The sequence below is a fragment of the Bos javanicus genome, chromosome 5 (assembly GCF_032452875.1).
Source record: "Bos javanicus breed banteng chromosome 5, ARS-OSU_banteng_1.0, whole genome shotgun sequence".
NCBI lineage: Eukaryota > Metazoa > Chordata > Mammalia > Artiodactyla > Bovidae > Bos > Bos javanicus.
The window spans coordinates 29,811,880-29,833,574 of NC_083872.1; the positions used below are offsets into that span (position 1 = coordinate 29,811,880).

General features: G+C 38.8%; 1 protein-coding gene across 3 annotated transcripts in view; it reads right to left on the reverse strand.

Moving 5' to 3' along the window:
• Nucleotides 1-21,695, reverse strand: part of DIP2B (disco interacting protein 2 homolog B) — a 229,003-nt gene that overhangs the window by 74,526 nt on the left and 132,782 nt on the right. For all 3 annotated transcript variants that reach the window (XM_061416130.1, XM_061416129.1, XM_061416132.1), the window contains exon 4: nucleotides 2,226-2,351. In XM_061416130.1, the coding sequence (XP_061272114.1) occupies nucleotides 2,226-2,351 (126 nt within the window). The remainder of the gene's footprint in view (nucleotides 1-2,225; nucleotides 2,352-21,695) is intronic.

Consider the following 21,695-nt stretch of genomic DNA (forward strand, 5'->3'; position numbering starts at 1 on the left):
TACCAGAGTGGGTAGCAATTCCCTTCTCCAGGGGATCTTCCCGACCCAGAGATAGAACCCAAGTCTCCTGCATTGCAGGCGGACTCTTTACCACCTGAGCCACCAGGGAAGCCCTTATTCTAACTTGGGAAGAACAAATTCCATCCCCCCAGTGGAAAGGTCCCGAGAGAAGCCTTATGATACAGTCCCTCCACAGCCCCTCACACTGGAGCACAGGATGGTTCCAGGCATGCGTGTTGTAGAACGACAGCATCAAGTACATCAAGGTTCAGCCCTCTGTGGGGGCCAAGTGAGAAACCGCTACGTGGGGTGCTCTCAGTGCTCGAGTTGGGAGAGAATCCCTCTTCTATTTGACAACACTGATATCTCTAACAGCGGATCAACATCTCTCACATACCATTCAGAGTTCCCGGAACAGGACATAAATAGATAGGAAACCTTAATACTCTGCTCTGCTGAATAAAGGTCTTAAGAGAGAGGACCGAATCTTTACAATCATGAAATTATTAAAACTACCAGGTAATCAAGAAAATGATGTCACATCTTTAAGCCTGCAGACAGAGTAGAACATTCATGTTTAGAAATACAGAAGCCTGTACCAAATTCCACGGGACTATGGTCTTGTTCAGCAATGAACAGCCTCGATTTAGAGTTGGTGAATTCCCCTCAGGCAGTGACTTTGGAAGGGGACAGAAAAGGTTTCCATTCCGTCTGCGCATGCTCAAAATCCTTTGCTCCACTCTCCCATTTCACCCGTGGCCATGGGAGCAGACTACTTCACAGCTGCATTTCTTTAGCACAGTTCTGGGGAAGACTGGTTCTAAGGACTTGGGAGTCTGCGCTGCTCCCTACCCTTTGCCATTTACTACAATGGCAAACCCTCAGCCACTCTGCGCCAGAATGTGCCAGCAAGGAATAGCTGTGAGACTGAGAGCCCCCTTTGTCCACGAGGACCCGGCTGGTGCTGTACTAATGCGACAGGGAAGTCATCCAAGATTCTGAACGAGCAGGCTGGAAGTATGCACCACTACAGCACAAAATGTCTCATTGTGACGGTCTGCTAGAGGTATCCTGCGTTACATTTTGAGGATCACTTGAAGCCACAGAGCTATTTCTCTTAGGAACATATTGACACCACAGATGTAAAGAAAAAAGCACACACAGTTAATGAGCCTATAGCACGCCTGGATGCTCTGAGAAGTTAGCCAAAACCTAGGAGAAGACTATTAATATAAACCTGGGCCAGGGGCTTAGATCAGCATGAACAGCTCAACTTGACAGCTGTGAATCAGAGTCGACCACGACAAATGTAACCTTCCTGAGAATCTCCCCCAAAAGACAGGGTAAATCGCTGAGACCAAAACAGTTCAGGAAATGTTTCTCCCGAAAGATTTTATTACCAGGAACATGACAGTGGAGAAACAGACACTATACTGAGGCTTTGAAACAGATGGACTCTTTAGTCTCAGAGGCCTATACATCGAGATTCTGAGACTTCATCTAAATTTTTAAAAACTTTGGGAAAGATTTCAAATGGAAAAGACAACTTAAAGGTGTTCCAGTTGCTCTTCAAATATGAATTTGTGGTGGGGGTGGGGATGGTAAGTCTTCCAAGTCTAGAGGGTGGCAATGGGCCTCTAGGCTTATCTCCTGATCCAATTATAGAAAGTGGATTCTTAAAGAAATAAAAACATATACAAAATATATTCACACACACATAAACACGTATATATGTTTTCTAGATTTATTGTAACTTTGCATGACTGCTCTCTTTCATGACATAAAAACATTTTGTCCAGAGATCACATACTCCTGTGACTGTTGCAGAGACAAAGGATTTGATTTAGGAGTATAAATTTGTTAAAGACATACATATATGACTCTGGGTCATATTCTGGATATCAATAAAGAATAGCTATTTAGTAACATAAGGGTATTTTTTAGACCCTAAGCTTTGGTTTTATTTATGACTAAATGAGTTTGGAGGTAAGAGCAAGGAAATTCTGGAATTTCAGAAGGAAAAAAAAAAAAAAAAAGCTTTACTCTTAAGGCCTTTTTTGTGTCTTGTTTACAATGCAATAATGAAAACCTGTCACCTTCAGGGTGTACTCATACATTTCTGATGACGAGGAGAGAGTTCTAGCTCCTAACTCAGAAAAGAAAAAGCAGAACTCAAGGAACATCAAACTAGTCACTGTCAGAGAGAAAGCTTCTGATAAACCTACCAGGTGGTGTGCAGGCATCCGCAGGAGACTGGACAAATGTGGACCGCCTTTTGGTTGGCATGGGCAAAGCCATTTTCTGTTCTTTATGCTTTGCCAGTGCAGCTTGAACTGCTTCTGTGTGGATATCTGAAAGATTAAAAATTTGCATTTATTAGCTCCTGGCTCTCAAAGGGTTTACTTCTTTGAGCTGAACTATCACTGCCTCTGCTGTTAAAAGGGGATATTTAGGTGACTTTTATTTATCATTTGTGTTACAGCAAATAGGAAAAACAGACCAAAGAAGTAGTCAAGGATAATTTACATGAGAGGAAAATGAAGCCCAGAACGATGAGAAGACCGTTTAAGACAGCAGAGAAGACGCTGATGGATAGGGGGCTGGGTGTGGAGTGAGAAGAAGAATCTAACGTGCTTCGGGGCCAGCTGGGAACCCCACCTCTGAACGGAATGCGTGTGATGCAGGTACCCAAAGGACACTCTCTGTTCAAGCTCAGGATTTGCTTAACTGCCAGAAAGGAATTGACACTCTTCAATTCTATACCACAGGAGAGAAGGGCTGATTGTGATGTAGAAAATACAAGGGCCAGGGGTACTTGTTTGTCACTCTGCCCACAAAAGAACACAGCTCTTCACTTGAATGTCTAATAACAATCACAAAATTAACATATCCAGAGAAAACTCTTGATTCTCCACTCCCATGCCAAAACTCAATCTATACTGCTACAAAATAGGATCATATAATACACAGTATTTTGGACTGGGCTTTGATTTTTTTTTTAAATATACTTTTATTTATTTGGCTACATCGGGTCTCAGCTGAGGCACGTGGGATCCTCTGGCATGTGAACTTTTAGTTGTGGCATGTGGAATCTAGTTCCCTGACCAGGGATCGAGCCCCACTCCCTGCATAGGGAGTTCGAAGTCTTAGCCACTGGACCACCGGGGAAGTCCCTGTGCTTTGATTTTTAATACCAAAACCTGACAAAGATGCCAAAAAAAGAAAACTACAGGCCCATATCATTGATGAACACAGATGCAAAAATCCTTAACAAAATTCTGGCAATCAGAATCCAATAACACATTAAAAAGATCATACACCATGACCAAGTGGGCTTTATCCCAGGGATGCAAGGATTCTTCAATATCTGCAAATCAATCAATGTAATACACCATATTAACAAATTGAAAAATAAAAACCATATGATTATCTCAATAGATGCAGAGAAAGCCTTTGACAAAATTCAACATCCATTTATGATAAAGACTCTCCAGAAAGCAGGAGTAGAAGGAACATACCTCAACATAATAAAAGCTATATATGACAAACCCACAGCAAACATTAGCCTCAATGGTGAAAAAGTGAAAGCATTTCCTCTAAAGTCAGGAACAAGACAAGGGTGCCCACTTTCACCATTACTATTCAACATAGTTTTGGAAGTTTTGGCCACAGCAATCAGAGCAGAAAAAGAAATAAAAGGAATCCAAATTGGAAAAGAAGAAGTAAAACTCTCACTATTTGCAGATGACAGGATCCTCTACATAGAAAACCCTAAAGACTCCACCAGAAAATTACTAGAACTAATCAATGATTATAGTAAAGTTGCAGGATATAAAATCAACACACAGAAATCCCTTGCATTCCTATACATTAATAATGAGAAAACAGAAAGAGAAATTAAGGAAACAATTCCATTCACCATTGCAACGAAAAGAATAAAATACTTAGGAATATATCTACCTAAAGAAACTAAAGACCTATATATAGAAAACTATAAAACACTGGTGAAAGAAATCAAAGAGGACACTAATAGATCGAGAAATATACCATGTTCATGGATTGGAAGAATCAATATAGTGAAAATGAGTATACTACCCAAAGCAATTTACAGATTCAATGCAATCTCTATCAAGCTACCAACGGTATTCTTCACAGAGCTAGAACAAATAATTTCACAATTTGTATGGAAATACAAAAAACCTCGAATAGCCAAAGCTATCTTGAGAAAGAAGAATGGACCTGGAGGAATCAACCTGCCTGACTTCAGGCTCTACTACAAAGCCACAGTTATCAAGACAGTATGGTACTGGCACAAAGACAGAAATATAGATCAATGGAACAAAACAGAAAGCCCAGAGATAAATCCACACACATATGGACACCTTATCTTTGACAAAAGAGGCAAGAATATACAATGGATTAAAGACAATCTCTTTAACAAGTGGTGCTGGGAAAACTGGTCAACCACTTGTAAAAGAATGAAACTAGACCACTTTCTAACACCAAACACAAAAATAAACTCAAAATGGATTAAAGATCTAAACGTAAGACCAGAAACTATAAAACTCCTAGAGGAGAACATAGGCAAAACACTCTCTGACATCCATCATAGCAGGATCCTCTATGACCCACCTCCCAGAATACTGGAAATAAAAGCAAAAATAAACAAATGGGACCTAATTAAACTTAAAAGCTTCTGCACAACAAAGGAAACTATAAGCAAGGTGAAAAGACAGCCTTCAGAATGGGAGAAAATAATAGCAAATGAAGCAACTGACAACTAATCTCAAAAATATACAAGCAACACCTACAGCTCATTTCCAGAAAAATAAATGACCCAATCAAAAAATGGGCCAAAGAACTAAACAGACATTTCTCCAAAGAAGACATACAGATGGCTAACAAACACATGAAAAGATGCTCAACATCACTCATCAGAGAAATGTAAATCAAAACCACTATGAGGTACCATTTCACGCCAGTCAGAATGGCTGCGATCCAAAAGTCTACAAGCAATAAATGCTGGAGAGGGTGTGGAGAAAAAGGAACCCTCTTACACTGTTGGTGGGAATGCAAACTAGTACAGCCACTATGGAGAACAGTGTGGAGAGTCCTTAAAAAACTGGAAACAGAAGTGCCTTATGATCCAGCAATCCCACTGCTGGGCATACACACTGAGGAAACCAGAATTGAAAGAGACACGTGTACCCCAATGTTCATTGCAGCACTGTTTGTAATAGCCAGGACATGGAAGCAACCTAGATGCCCATCAGCAGATGAATGGATAAGAAAGCTGTGGTACATATACACAATGGAGTATTACTCAGCCATTAAAAAGAATACATTTGAATCAGTTCTAATGAGGTGGATGAAACTGGAGCCTATTATACAGAGTGAAGTAAGCCAGAAAGAAAAACACCAATACAGTATACTAACACATATATATGGAATTTAGAAAGATGGTAACAATAACCCTGCATATGAGACAGCAAAAGAGACACTGATGTATAGAACAGTCTTTTGGACTCTGTGGGAGAAGGAGAGGGTGGGATGATTTGGGAGAATGGCATTGAAACATGTATAATATCATATATGAAACAAGTCACCAGTCCAGGTTCGATGCATGATACTGGATGCTTGGGGCTGGTGCACTGGGACAACCCAGAGGGATGGTATGGAGAGGGAGGAGGGAGGAGGGTTCAGGATGAGGAACACATGTATACCTGTGGCAGATTCATTTGATATTTGGCAAAACCAATACAATATTGTAAAGAAGCTGTGGTACATATACACAATGGAGTATTACTCAGCCATTAAAAAGAATACATTTGAATCAGTTCTAATGAGGTGGATGAAACTGGAGCCTATTATACAGAGTGAAGTAAGCCAGAAAGAAAAACACCAATACAGTATACTAACACATATATATGGAATTTAGAAAGATGGTAACAATAACCCTGCATATGAGACAGCAAAAGAGACACTGATGTATAGAACAGTCTTTTGGACTCTGTGGGAGAAGGAGAGGATGGGATGATTTGGGAGAATGGCATTGAAACATGTATAATATCATATATGAAACAAGTCACCAGTCCAGGTTCGATGCATGATACTGGATGCTTGGGGCTGGTGCACTGGGACAACCCAGAGGGATGGTATGGAGAGGGAGGAGGGAGGAGGGTTCAGGATGGGGAACACATGTAAACCTGTGGCGGATTCATTTCAATATATGGCAAAACCAATACAATATTGTAAAGTTAAAAAATAAAATTAAAAAAAAAAAACAAAAAACACTCTTAGCCAATCCTTCTGAGGCAGATAGGACCTGAGGTGGCTTCCAGGTTCAGAGAAATTTCCTCTTCTCAAGGATCTGGCCCAATCTACATATGCAAATGATCCTTGAAAGCCTGTCTCTTGTAAGAGCTGAGCTAATCAGGTCATTTGGGGGCGGGGGGCGGTGCGGTGCTATAAGTTTAAACTGAATCAAGAAACTGCAGCTCCTAAAGTGGAGTCACATGAACAGCAGTACCCTAGAACAGACTAAGTCATGATTAGAGGCTTAGAACTTTCAGCCCTACCCTCCATCCTCTAGAGAGAGAAAAGGGACTGGGGATTGAGCTAATCACCAATGACCAATTATTTAATCAAGCATGCCTAGGTAATGGAGTCTCCATTAAAAAAAAAAAAAAAACCCTCTAAAATAAGGGATCTGGAGAGCTTCCTGAGTTGGTGAACACATCTTTGTGCCAGCAGGGTAATGTACCTTAAACTTCACAGGGACAGGAGCTCTTGGGTTTGGGACTCTTCTGCACCTTGCGCTATGAGCCTCTTCATCTGGTTGATCATTTCTATCCTTTATAGTAAACTGGTAACATTATTTTCCTGAGTTCAGTGAGCCATTATAGCAAATAATCAAACTTGAGGAGGGGGTGGTGGGAATTTTGATTTTTAGCTAAGTTGAACAAGGACTTTCCTGGTGGTCCAGTGGTTTAGACTCCGCACTTGGGAGGAGGCATGGGTTTGATCCCTAGTCCAGGAACTAAGATCCCACCTGCTGAATTAAGCAACGCCATATAGCCAAGCTGGCCAGAGGGAAGCAATGTGGAAACACTACAAATGGTCTCCAACTTGTGATAAATTCAACTAGTGATTTCTTTTTTTTTACTTTACAATAGTATAAAAGCAATACACACTTAATAGAAACTGTACTTTGAATTTTCAATTATTTTTTCCTGGATATGATTCTCTCTTGTGATGCTAGGCAGTAGCAGCAAGCTATGGCTCCCAGTCAGCCACACGATCACAAATGGCTTATATACTTAAAATCATTCTGTAAACATACAGCCATTCCATTTGCCCAACTGTAGGCTAATGTAAGTGTTCTGAGCACATTTAAGGCAGACAAGGCTAAGCTATGATATTCAGTAGATTGTTGTTGTATGTTGTATGTTTTTGTATGTTGTATGTTGTTGTATGTATGTCACTAAGTTGTGTCCAACTCTCTGTAACCTCATGAACTGCAGCATGCCAGGCTTCCCTGTCCTTCACCATCTCTCAGATTTTGCTCAAACTCATATCCATTGTGTCAATGATGCCATCCGACATCTCATCTCTGTCACCCCCTTCTTCTCACGCCCTCAGTCTTTCCCAGGATCAAGGTCTTTTCCAATGAGTCAGCTCTGTGCATCAGGTGTCCAATTAAACGCACTTTCAACTTTGAATATTTTCAGCTTATGATAGGTTTATTGATATGTAACCCCACTGTAAGTCAAGGAAGGTCTGTACTTGTGATTGGCCACTTCCTTCTCCAGGGGATGTTCCCAACCCAGGGAACAAACTCAGGTCTTCCACATTGCAGGCAGACGCTTTACCATCTGAGCCACCAAGGGAGCCCAAAGGTAGGGACAGTCTTGTGGAAATGAGCCTGTGGACTCTCTACTAACTGCAGGTAGTTAATATGAGAAATAAATTAAATTGTAGGACAGTGAGTTGCTATCTGCAGATAACTGGAGAATGGATGGGTGTGAAAAACCCATACGCTAGGTAGGTATCTACCACACAACAACCACTTCTACCTCAAATCCACTCACTCACTATAGGTAACCAATCTCCTTATTGATTTATCCTGCCTGTATTTCTTTGTGCAAAAAACCACCATATATTTTCCATATCCCTGCCTTTCACACACACAAGGTAACATACAATAGTACTTTTTTGCACTATGCTTTTCTCACTTAACAGTATATCCTAGAATTCATTTTGTGTCAGCTACTAGAGATTTTCTTCATTCTTTTTTTAAAGTAGCGTATATAGCACTTCATTGTATACCACAGTTTTATTCAATTGCTATCCTATGTGTGGGCAATATTTTACAATTACAAATACTGATACAACAAACAGCCTTGTGCAAATACATTTCTATGCTGATGAGAATATATCTTCAGGATAAATTCCTACAAGTGAGACTCCTAAATCAAAAGTCAAACACAGTTTAAATTTTGTTACATCTTGCCTCCCTTCTGAAAGAGCTTTATCATACTGCAGTACTATCAGCAATGTATAAGAGAGCCTGTTTCCCGACTGACTTGCCTTCAGAGTATATTATCTACCTTTTCACTGTTGCCAGTTCAGTGGCTGAGAAATGGCACCTCAGTATACTTTAAATTTGCACGAAAAAAAAAATCATTACTGATATTAAAAATCTTGAAGAGGATTTTAGAGCCATTTAATGTCTGATTGAAAGTGAAGTGAATGTTCACGGCACTTCACTATTTTTCCACTGGGAGTCTTAGTTTATCTTCCCTTGATTTTTAAAAATTCTTAAAGCTAGTGGAGGTGATGGAATTCTAGTTGAGCTATTTCAAATCCTAAAAGATGATGCTGTGAAAGTGCTGCACTCAATATGCCAGCAGTGGCCACAGGACTGGAAAAGGGCAGTTTTCATTCCAATCCCAAAGAAAGGCTATGCCAAAGAATGCTCAAACTACCTCAACATTGCACTCATCTCACACGCTAGTAAAGTAGTGCTCAAAATTCTCCAAGCCAGGCTTCACAATACATGAACCGTGAACTTCCTGATGTTCAAGCTGGTTTTAGAAAAGGCAGAGGAACCAAAGATCAAATTGCCAACATCCACTGGATCATCGAAAAAGCAAGAGAGTTCCAGAAAAACATCTATTTCTGCTTTATTGACTATGACAAAACCTTTGACTGTGTGGATCACAATAAACTGGAAAATTCTGAAAGAGATAGGAATACCACACCACTTGACCTGCCTCTTGAGAAACCTATATGCAGGTCAGGAAGCAACAGTTAGAACTGGACATGGAACAACAGACTGATTCCAAATAGGAAAAAGAGTACGTCAAGGCTGTATATTGTCACTGGCTTATTTAACCTATATGCAGAGTACATCATGAGAAACGCTGGGCTGGAAGAAGCACAAGCTGGAATCAAGACTGCAGGGAGAAAGATCAATAACCTCAGATATGCAGATGACACACCCTTATGGCAGAAAGAGAAGAGGAACTAAAAAGCCTCTTGATGAACATGAAAGAGGAGAGTGAAAAAGTTGGCTTAAAGGTCAACATTCAGAAAACTAAGATCATGGCATCCGGTCCCATCACTTCATGGCAAATAGATGGGGAAACAGTGGAAACAGTGTCAGACTTCATTTTGGGGGGCTCCAAAATCACTGCAGATGGTGACTGCAGCCATGAAATTCAAAGACGCTTACTCCTTGGAAGGAAAGTTATGACCAACCTAGATAGTATATTCAAAAGCAGAGACATTACTTTGCCAACAAAGGTCCATCTAGTCAAGGCTATGGTTTATCCAGTAGTCATGTATGGATGTGAGAGTTGGATTGTGAAGAAAGCTGAGTGCCAAAGAATTGATGCTTTTGAACTGTGGTGTTGGAGAAGACTCTTGAGAGTCCCTTAGACTACAAGGAGATCCAACAAGTCCATTCTAAAGGAGATCAGTCCTGGGTGTTCTTTGGAAGGACTGATGTTGAAGCTGAAACTCCAATACTTTGGCCACCTCATCCAAAGAGTTAACTCATTGGAAAAGACTCTGATGCTGGGAGGGATTGGTGGCAGGAGAAGCAGGGGACGACAGAGGATGAGATGGCTGGATGGCATCACTGACTCAATGGACGTGAGTCTGAGTGAACTCCAGGAGTTGGTGATGGACAGTAAGGCCTGGCGTGCTGTGATTCATGGGGTCGCAGAGAGTCAGACACGACTGAGTGACTGAACTGAACTGAACTGATATAAAAGATATTGGCCCTTTATCTCTGAGAAATGTTAGAAATATTTTCTTTCAGTTTGTTGTTTGTCCTTTGCTATTGTTTGCAGTGGATTGTTGCCATGCAAAAGTTTTTGTTTTTTTTTTTAAAGATTTTATGGAAAATCTCAAGTCAGCAACCTAAATGCATAACTGAAAGAACTCAAAAAAAGAACAAAATAAAACCTAAGTTAGCAAAAGAAGGAATTAACAAGGATTAGAGGAAAAATCACTGCAGATGGTGACTGCAGCCATGAAATTAAAAGACGCTTGCTCCTTGGAAGAAAAGCTATGACAAATCGAGACAGTATATTCAAAAGCAGAAACATCACTTTGCCGACAAAGGTTCATATATATATATACAGTCAAAGCTATGGTTTTTCCAGTAGTCATGTATGGATGTGAGAGCTGGACCATAAAGAAGGCTGAGTGCCGAAGAATTGATGCTTTCAAACTGTGGTGCTGGAGAAGACTGAAAGTTCCTTGGATAACAAGTAGGTCAAACCAGTCCATCTTAAAGGAAATCAGTTCTAAATATTCAATGGAAGAACTGATGCTGAAGCTGAAGCTCCAATATTTCGGCCACCTGATGCAAAGAGCTGACTCATTTGAAAAGACCCTGATGTAGGGAAAGATTGAAGGCAGGAGGAGAAGGGGACGACAGAAGATGAGATGGTTGGATGGCATCATCAACTCAATGGACATGAGTTTGAGCAAACTCTGGGAGATACTGAAGGACAGGGAAGCCTGCCGTGCTGCAGTCCATGGTGTTACAAAGAGGCGGACGTGACTTAGCAAATGAACAGCAGTGCAGAAATAAAACAGAGGGAAGAAAAACAACAAAAACAAGAATTGGTTTTTTGAAAAGATGAACAAAGTTGACACAACTTTATCTACAATAAGAAAAAGAGAACATTCTTGGCGGTCCAATGGTTAAGAATCAGCCTGCCAACGTAGGGAACACCGGTTCGATCCCTGGTCTAGGAAAATCCTGCATACTCGGGGCAACTGCGTCCATGCTCCACGACTATCGAAGCCCATGCTCCACAACAAGAGAAGCTGCCACAATGAGAAGCCCATACACCATAACTAGCGAGTACCCCCTGGTGCAACTAAAGAAAGCTCACTAGCAGCAAGGAAGACCCAGGGCAGCCAAAACAAATAAAGAAATTTCCTAAGTTAAAAAAAAATTTTTTTTTAATTTAAAAAGAAAAAAGAGAGAAGATACAAATTACTAAAATCAGAAATGAAAGAGGAAATTTTTCAACTGATGCCATAGAAGAAACATATAACCTACCAAGATTAAAACCAGAACAGACCAATTACTAACAGAAAGATTGAATCAGTAATCAAAAACCTCCCAAGAAAGAAAAGCCCACATTTCACTGGAGAATCCTATATAAAGCACTTTTAAGAATTAACATCAATTTTCTCAAAGTCTTCCAAAAACCAAGAGGGAACACTCTCAAACTCATTTGATAAGACTACCCTATCCTGATACCAAAGCCCGGCAATGATATTATAAAAAAAGAAAACTACAGGCCAAAATAATGTTGTTAATCAATATTAACTACAGACCAGATGAATATTAATGTAAAAATCCTGAACAAAATACTAACAAATCAAATTCAACAGCACATTAAAAGGACGATATGGCATTAAAAAGACTATCCACCTAAGTTGCAAGGTTCAACATATGAAAATAAATGTAATACTCTAATATAACAGGGGAGAAAAATCATATGATCATCTCAATAGATACAGAAAAAGCATTTGACAAAATTAACATTCTTTTATAAGAACACTCTACAAACCACGAACAGAAGGAAAGTACTTCAAGATAATTATCGAACATGAAAAGCCCACAGTCAACATCATATTCAGCAGTGAAAAGCTAAAAGCTTTTCCCATTATCATCAGGAATAAGGCAAGGATGCTCACACTCACCTATCTATTTAACACAGTACTGGACATTCTAGTCAGAGAAATTAGGCAAGAAAAAGAATAAAGGCATCCAAGTTGGAAAATCAGAGATCAAATTGCCAACATTCACTGGATCATCAAAAAAGCAAGAGAGTTCCAAAAAAACATCTACTTTTGCTTTATTGACTATGCCAAAGCCTTTGACAGTGTGGATCACAATAAACTGTGGAAAATTCTGAAAGAGATGGGAATACCAGGTCTGGTATTGACCTGGTCTCTCTTGACCTGCCTCTTGTGAAACCTGTATGCCAGTCAGGAAGCAACAGTTAGAACCGGACATGGAACAACAGACTGGTTCCAAATAGTAAAAGGAGTACATCAAGGCTGTATATTGTCACCCTGCTTATTTAATTTATATGCAGAGTACATCATGCGAAACGCTGGGCTGGAAGAAGCACAGCTGGAATCAAGATTGCCGGGAGAAATATCAATAACCTCAGATATGCAGATGACACCACCCTTGTGGCAGAAAGCGAAGAAGAACTAAAGAGCCTCTTGATGAAAGTGAAAAAGGAGAGTGAAAAAGTTGTCTTAAAGCTCAACATTCAGAAAACGAAGATCATGGCATCTGGTCCCATCACTTCATGGGAAATAGATGGGGAAACAGTGGAAACAGTGTCAGACTTTATTTTTCTGTGTTCCCAAATCACTGCAGATAGTGATTGCAGCCATGAAATTAAAAGACACTTACTCCTCAGAAGGAAAGTTATGACCAACCTAGACAGCATATTAAAAAGCAGAGACATTACTTTGCCAACAAAGGACAGTCCAGTCAAGGCTATGGTTTTTCCAATGGTCATGTATGGATGTGAGAGTTGGACTATAAAGAAAGCTGGGTGCCGAAGAATTGATGCTTTTGAACTGTGGTGTTGGAGAAGACTCTTGAGTCCCTTGGACAGCAAGGAGATCCAACTAGTCCTTTCTGAAGCATATCAGCCCTGGGTGTTAATTGGAGGACTGATGTTGAAGCTGAAACTCCAATACTTTGGCCACCTGATGCGAAGAGCTGACTCATCTGAAAAGACCCTGATGCTGGGAAAGATTGAGGGCAGGAGGAGAAGGGGACGACAGAGGATGAGATGGTTGGATGGCATCACTGACTCTATGGATATGGGTTTGGGTGAACTCCGGGAGTTGGTGATAGACAGGGAGGCCTGGTACGCTGCGGTTCATGGGGTCTCAAAGAGTCAGACACGACTGAGCGACTGAACTAAACTGAACTGAAGTTGGAAAAGAAGTAAAATTGTTTTTGTTTACAGATGACATGACGTTATACATAGGAAACCCTAAAGATCTCACACACACAGACTGTCAGAACTAACAAATAAATTCAGCAATTGCAAGATAGAAAAATCAACATACAAAAATCAGTTGTGTTTCTGAACAGTAACAATGAAACATCTGAAAAGTAAAAATTTACAATAGTATCAAAAAGAACAAAACACTCAGGAATAAATATAACCAAGGAGTGAAAGATTTGTACAATATGAGACACTGATGAATGAAATAAAAGAAGACAAATCAGTAGAAAGACATTTTATGATTAACATTAAGTCTGTTAAGGACTGAAAGACTTAATATTGTTAAAACATCCATATTACCCAAAGCAATCTAGAGATTTAATGGAATTTCTGTCAAAATCTCAATGACACTTTTTTAAGAAGTAGAAAACAAAATTCCTAAATGCATATGGAATCTCAAAGGACCCCAAAGAGCCAAAACAATCATGAGAAAGAAGAACAAAGATAAAGGCTTCCCTCTTCCTGATTTCAAAACATATTACAAAGTTATAGTAACCAAGACTATGACACTGGCATGCAGACACACATATAGAGCAATGAAACAGAACAAAGAGCCCAGAAATTATTCTGGTGTACACGGCCAAATGGTCTTCAGCAAAGATGTTAAGACTATACACTGGGGAAATGACTGCCCTGATAGAAACAAACAGTGCTGGAAAAATTGGAATATCCGTATGTAAAAAAGAATGAAGCTGGATGCTTATCTTTCACCATACACAAAAATTAATCAAAATGGATTAAAGATCTAGACATAAGACCTGAAACTATAAAATTCTTAGGGGAAAACACTGTATGACTTTGGAATGCAATAATTTCTTGAACGTGACACCAACAGCACAAGCAACAAAAGCTGAAAACAGAACTAGGACTATATCAAACTTTAGAACTTCGGCACAACAAAGGAAACAACAGTGAAAAGGCAACTCGTGGAGTGGGAGAACATATCTGCAAATCATACACTGAGTAAGGAGTTACTATCTAGAATACACAAAGAACTTCTACAGCTCAATCACAATAAAACTTCAAAGAACTCAATTTTAAATGGGCAAGGGAACTGAACTGATATTTCTCCAAGAAGACAAAATGGCCACTTAAAAAAAAAAAAAAGGAAAATCACAAATGTTGACAGAGATGTGGAGAAAGTGGAACCTGCATGCACCGTTGGTAGGACTGTAAAATGCTACTGCTGCTATGGAAAGCACTATGGAGGTTCTGCAAAAAAATTAAAACTAGAACTCTCCACAACAATCTTACTTTTGGGTATATATCCAAAAGAACTGAAGGCAGAGTCTTGAAATGATATTTACACATCTGTGTTCACTGCAGCATTATTCACAATAGCCAAAATGTGGAAACAACTTAATGTCCACGAATGGATGAATGGATAAAAAAAAATGTAGTATATACATACTACATTATGTATTAAGGCTGGAATATTATTCAGCCTTGAAAAAGGAAACTTTGACATGCCAAGTGAAATAAGCCAGTTACACTCACACTCACACACACACACACACACACACATACACACATAAAACCCCTAATATAAACCACTTTTAAGAGGTATCTAAAGTACTCAAATTCATAGATACAGGGAGCAAAATAGTGGTTGACAGAGACTGGGGCAAGAAGAAACAGAATTACTGATCAATGGATATAAAGTTTCAGTCATGCAAGATGTGAAGGTTCCAAAGAGCTGTTGTATAACAACCTGCACACAGTTAACAATATAATATACACTTTAAAATTCTAAGAGTACATTCATGTGTTTTTACCACAATAAAAAATTTTTTTTCTGTAGTCTTCTAATACATCTGGATTTTCAGTCTTAGAAAGTCTTTTCATAGGCTTTTCATAAGCTTAGATTATTAAAAAATTGACTAGTATTTTCTTTATTACTTATATAGTACTTATATGGTTTCTTTTTGACATAAAGATCTTTGATCCATTTGAAGTTTTTGCTCGTATCTGGTGTGAGATAATAGGTTTACTTAATTTTTTCCCAGTTGTTGTAGCATAATTTATCAAAAAGTAGTTTCTCACCCAAGTGATCTGGGATGCTATCTTTATCATATACTAAACCCCAGATGTACTTCGGTCTATTTCTGAACTTGCTATTCTATTCCAGTGGTCTGTCTGCCAATTTGTGTGTCATACCACACTGTTTTAATTACAGTCTTTGGAATATGTTGCTAGATATTAAAACATATCTAGTCACTCTCGTAGGTTTTCTGAGTGTTTCCTAGCTATTATGTGTTTACTTTTCAAATTGAACTTCAAAAATATTTTTTTCTAGCTCCATAAATAAATTTGATAGTGTTTTTACCAGGATTGGATTAAAATTATAATTTTTGGAGTCCTAGTAAATCTGTGATATTGAATCATCCTATCTAAGAATCAGGGATGACTTCCCATTTATCATGCCTACTGTGTGTCATTCAGGATGTTATAAGTTTCCATTGTAAAGGTTTTATACATTCCTGAAGTTTATTCCTAAATATGTTTTATTTTCTTTTATTGCTTTTGTAAATGAGGTTTGCTCTACCATTACATCTTTCAACTAGTTATTATTAGCAAATATGAAGGCTACTGATTTCTGCACTAATTTCATACTTACTACTTGATATAATTATTTCATTAAGTTACTTTTGCCATCACTTCTCCTGGGTTTTCTTTTTTTTTTTTCCTCCAACTTCCCTCTCAGGGAAAATCCTCTTCTTTTTTTTTTTTTTTATTTTTTTTTCTTTAATAGAAAATTATTTAATATGACTTCCCTCTCAGGGAAAATCCTCTTCTTCTTTTTTTTTTTTTTAATTTTTTTTTCTTTAATAGAAAATTATTTAATTATGAATTATCATATCAACTGCAAATACAGTTTTCCTTCTTCTTTTCTAATTCTATACCTCTAATTGATCTGTCTTTTCTTTTTTTTTTTTTTGGTTATTACCTCTAGTAAATTTAAATGTCAGTATTCCTAGGACTAGTAAAACTCATGCAAAAATATAACAACAACAAAAAAAGAATTCAATTTAGAAAAAAGGAGGTTTAGGCAATGGACAAGTGGTTTACAGAAGAAGCCACAAACGGAAAATAAGCATATTCCAAAAGGTCCAATCTCATTAGTTATAAAAGAAATAACATTTCTACCAACAAGATGGGAGAATGTCCATTTCCCCACATCTATGGATAATAATGGGCCATGTTTTTCATCTTTCCCAAAAAGATAAGTGGAAAATGCTACTTTACATATTTTAAGTAGTTGCTCCTATTCTTAGCTTGTTGTTACAAAGTAGTTAAGACAGGGCACAAAAGTGGCACAGCTGGGCTTCAGGGACCAGGGGCAGACAAACATCCGGTGCCCTTACCTGCTGCTGCCGCCGCTAAGTCGCTTCAGTCGTGTCCGACTCTGTGCGACCCCATAGACGGCAGCCCACCAGGCTCCCCCGTCCCTGGGATTCTCCAGGCAAGAACACTGGAGTGGGTTGCCATTTCCTTCTCCAATGCAGGAAAGTGAAAAGTGAAAGTGAAGTCGCTCAGTCATGTCCTACTCTTAGCGACCCCATGGACTGCAGCCTACCAGGCTCCTCGGTCCATGGGATTTTCCAGGCAAGAGTACTGGAGTGCCCTTACCTGCTAGGACATTACTATAGATAGGCAGACGGACAGAGAGATATGAACAGACTGAAACGCAGATGTGTGGGTGGACTGAGTCATTTAAGTAGAGATGTACAGCTCAAGGAGTTATCTGTAAACCAATTAGTAGCCATGCCATTTTTACCAATTTCTAAGGTACTGACCACTTTGCCATTTTTAATTACGGCAGAGGCAGCAACCAGTAAGTTCTGGAACATTAGTATATCACATTAATTTTGGCACTACTGTATGTGCTGGTGGGGAGGAGCAGTGAAATTTTAATTCTGCATTTCACATTCCCCTGCTTTTACCAATTATATTTTTTTAGTTTAGAATATCTATATAGCAAACAGCTACTCATTCTTCAAAATGGCTCAGACTTTGCCATCTCCACAAAGCCTGCCTTCAACAGTGCCTGGTATTCAGGCTCTTCCTCTGTCACCCCCTCTTCTCTGTTGACTATACCTTATACAAAGGTTTCCTGTGTTTTCATCTGTGTTTCTCTAGCACTGAAACTGTGCTCAACTTGTAGGAGGTCTACAACAGATACTTGCTTAAACTGAACTGAACTGAATTTATCTTCCTTGGTATGAGGAAGTGTATTAATAAAGAAATAAAATGGTCCTGGTGTGCCAGTGGCAGCCACCTTGGCAAAAGTCGCTGTATCAGAGAACATATTTAGACAGAGAAAGTTAGTTCTCAATTAAGTTGACAGAGGTAATTATTGTTGCATTTAGGTCCCAGCATTGAGTCAAAAGAATCCACTTAGAGCAAAAATCAGGAAGAACAATGGATGTAAGGCTTTAAATATTTTATCCATGGGTATCACTTTAAAAACTATCTTTTACATTGTTTTTCCTCCCTCAATCTGCAGCACAAGTCCCAATAAACAAAGCCTTGCCTGAATTTCTCAAAAAACAAAAATCAAAATCAAAAACAGCCTTTTATAAACTTCCAGTTATAAAATAAATAAGCCATGGGATGGAAATGTATGGCATGATGACTATAATTAATAGTACTGTATTGCACATCTGAAAGGTGTTGAGAGAGTAGATCTTAAAAGTCCTCTCAGGGTGAGTGGGAGGCTCAAGAGGGAGGAAACATATGTATACTTATGGCTGATTCACATTGTTATATGGCAGAAACCAACACAATATTGTAAAGCAATTATCCTCCAATTAAAAATAAATTTTTTAGAAAGTCTTCTTATAACAAGAAAAAACAGTTTTTTTAACTTTGAAAGGTGACAGATGTTAATGAGACCTACTAGGATCATCACTTCACAACACAAACTAATATCAAATCATTATGCTATATACCTGAAACTAATGTCATATGTCAGTTATACCACAATTTAAAAAATAGAAAACCATCTTTGTTACTTTTTGTTTAAAATTAATACAGATTTTGTTACATGTATATTTTACCACAACGAAAATGGAAAAAATGAATATACATACACATCCCAGATATAAGTCCACCTCAGTAGCTGGAACAGTTGAAAGTGAAAGTTGCTCAGTCATGTCCAACTCTTCACGACCCCATAGACTATACAGTCCATGGAATTCTCCAGGTTAGAATACTACAGTGGGTAGCCGTTCCCTTCTCCAGGGGATCTTCCCAATCCAGGGATTGAACCCAGGTCTCCTGCATTGCAGGCGGATTCTTTACCAGCTGAGCCACAAGGGAAGCCAGTAGTTTGGTATATAATTATTCCAAATTTCTACTTCTGTGTACTTCATAATATATATAATTATTAGTACTAATATTCATAAATTTGCATCATGTGCTACATACTATCTTGCATTTATTACTTAATGTATTTTGTACATCTCTCCATATTTGCACAAATAAATCTACCTCATTTTCCTATGAGACTTCATAGGATCTTTAAACTAGTTTTCACTGACCTCTACTGTGTGGACCTACTATAACTTATCACTGTATTTATAATGAACAATACTATAACAAACATTTTTGTATAGATATTTTTGTGTATATGTGTATGTGCAAATTTCTAGAAGTAGCATTTCTGGGTAAAAGTGTATGAATATTTAAAGTTTAAAAGATAGTGCCAAACTCTTGCACTGCTACTTTTAAGGAAGCAGCTTAATACTGCTACTTCCTTAAAAGTAGCAGTAATTTGAAGTAGCTTTATACGGCATTTATATTTTTATACTATTTTAGTGTCTAAGGTTTACTTATTTAGTTGAATCAAGATAGACATATTTTACTGAATCTACAATGCCATCTTATATAAAAGATATTCTTCTGGATTAAAAAAAAAAATCCTGATTTCAGGTATGCTAAAATGTGAAAAGTGCCCTTCTCATATTAGATGAAACCATGGTTCTTAGCTGTCTTGGAAAATGAATGACTAATTGCGCATATTGAGAAAAAGCACTTTCTCAACAGAACAACAACACTTCAAATGCTCACACTTATTAATTAAAAATACTACACTTCCAAAAGTATTACTTCATGAAACATAAAACATGTGAGAGCAAACTGTGAAAACTAGGGACTTATTCACATTAGTCAAGCTTTAGAAGGTCCAGGACAATTAATTTGGATAATTAATAAATATAGAGCATGTTCTTCTCTGCCATAAGGATCTGCAGCATCAGAACACAGAACAAATCAAACCACTCACTTATTTTCTAACATGATCAGCCCTGGCCCCTACACCTGTGTCAAAAAGGAGATGTTCAGTTACTGTATTAGCAAAGTCTCTTAACGGTAAGAACAGGCAGCTCTTGTAACTGGATTTGACTCCTTCAGCCAACATACAATTCATCTTGATCATTTGATAGAGAAATCACTTCTGAAGTTCAGTCCCTAGACGCGGCTGACTTTGGACATCTCTGCCAGGAGCATGGGACAGTTGGGTTTCATTTTCCAGAACTGATGTTTGAGCTCAATAAGGTGATACAGCTACTCTTTAAAAGTCCTTTTTGTTTTTGTTGTTTTGTTTGAGGTGGCTAACTGCTGAAAAGATTAACATTGAAGAAATTGTCACAATGACTTACCATCCAATCACTTTCCATCTCGGAGATTAATTATGTATTTTCTACACTTGGGACCACAAAACGTGTGTGTAGAAAACTGCATCCTGCTTTGATGGGCAGGAAAAGGAGGTACTAAGTAAGTGTATTTGAAATGTCAGACCCTTTTGCCTAAGCACAAAGAATACAATCAGGTCAGAAAATCTAAACTCTGAATAAATGTAAGCTCTTTACACCATGTCTGAAACATGAAATACTAAGTTCAATTATGACTGGTTGAAATGTTGTAGGTGTTAATAAGCCTCTACCAAATAAGAGAGGATTTTCAAGCTACATTCACTGAAATCAATGTCAAGCCCTTTCTGTGTACTTTAATCTGAATGCTTATAATTTTTCCTAAACATACCCTCCATTCTGAAGTTAATTTTGCATGTGACATGTAAATATAAGCCTTCCTATGAATGGAGAAGCAAAGACGTGAAGTTCAACTCTGATAAATTTCTACAACTTCTTTGCTCTATTTTTGCAGCTACTGTTCAGTTCAATTCATCTTCTTACTCATGGAAGCCAGAATTTGCAGCGTGTGCTGAGTTTTTCTCTGCTATTTAGTTAGGCATTTCCTTCTACTTTTAAAAATGTCATTTTCAGCCAAAATTCATGCTTGCAGACCTCCTCTTTCACGTTCCTCCTCATAACAGCATTGCAGAACTTTCATTATCTTCAGGGTTTTCAAATCACCTTTGTCCCCCACTTTACCTCCTCTCTGGCCTCCGCAGTACTACTCCCCCCGGCTAAAGTCCCAGTGACACAAATATCCAAAACCCAACTACTGAACCCTCCTCAATACCCCTGCACCTAACCAAGTCTCCATAGTCTGCTAACCAGCGTATGATTCAGACTACACTTTCTGATACTGGGGGTAAGTCTGAAAGAACTGATGGAAAAGATACTTGGGTTTTAGTGGCTCAGTGGTAAAGAATCAGCCTGCAATGCAGGAGACACAGGTTTGATCTCTGGATCGGGAGATCCCCAGGAGAAAGAAACGGCAACCCACTCCAGTACTCTTGCCTGAGAAATCCCCTGGACAGAAGCCTGGCAGGCACAAGCCAGGGGTCTCAAAAGAGTTGCACGTGACTTAGTGACTAAACAACAAAGGTGAACGTCAGAATTTGACACTACTGAATGAGCTCACTAAAGACTTTTTTCTCCGTGTGATCAGCTTGGACATAGAGTATAGAGGATCCTCTTAGGAGTTCCTTACTAACTTTTTGTTAAATGCTGTAAGAACAAGCAAAAAACTTCCCAGCAGGCCTGGGGTGAGTGCTGTAGTGGCTAAAAGCCTTTCAGGCTGGTGAGAACCCACTACTGCAGCAGCTGAGCCCCAGCCTCTAAAGGCAACACCGGGTGCTGGGGAACCCAGCTGGGGGCCTGGCGACAAACAGGAGCTCCTGATTAGCTTTTCCAAATCCAGCCTTACCTCCCTCTG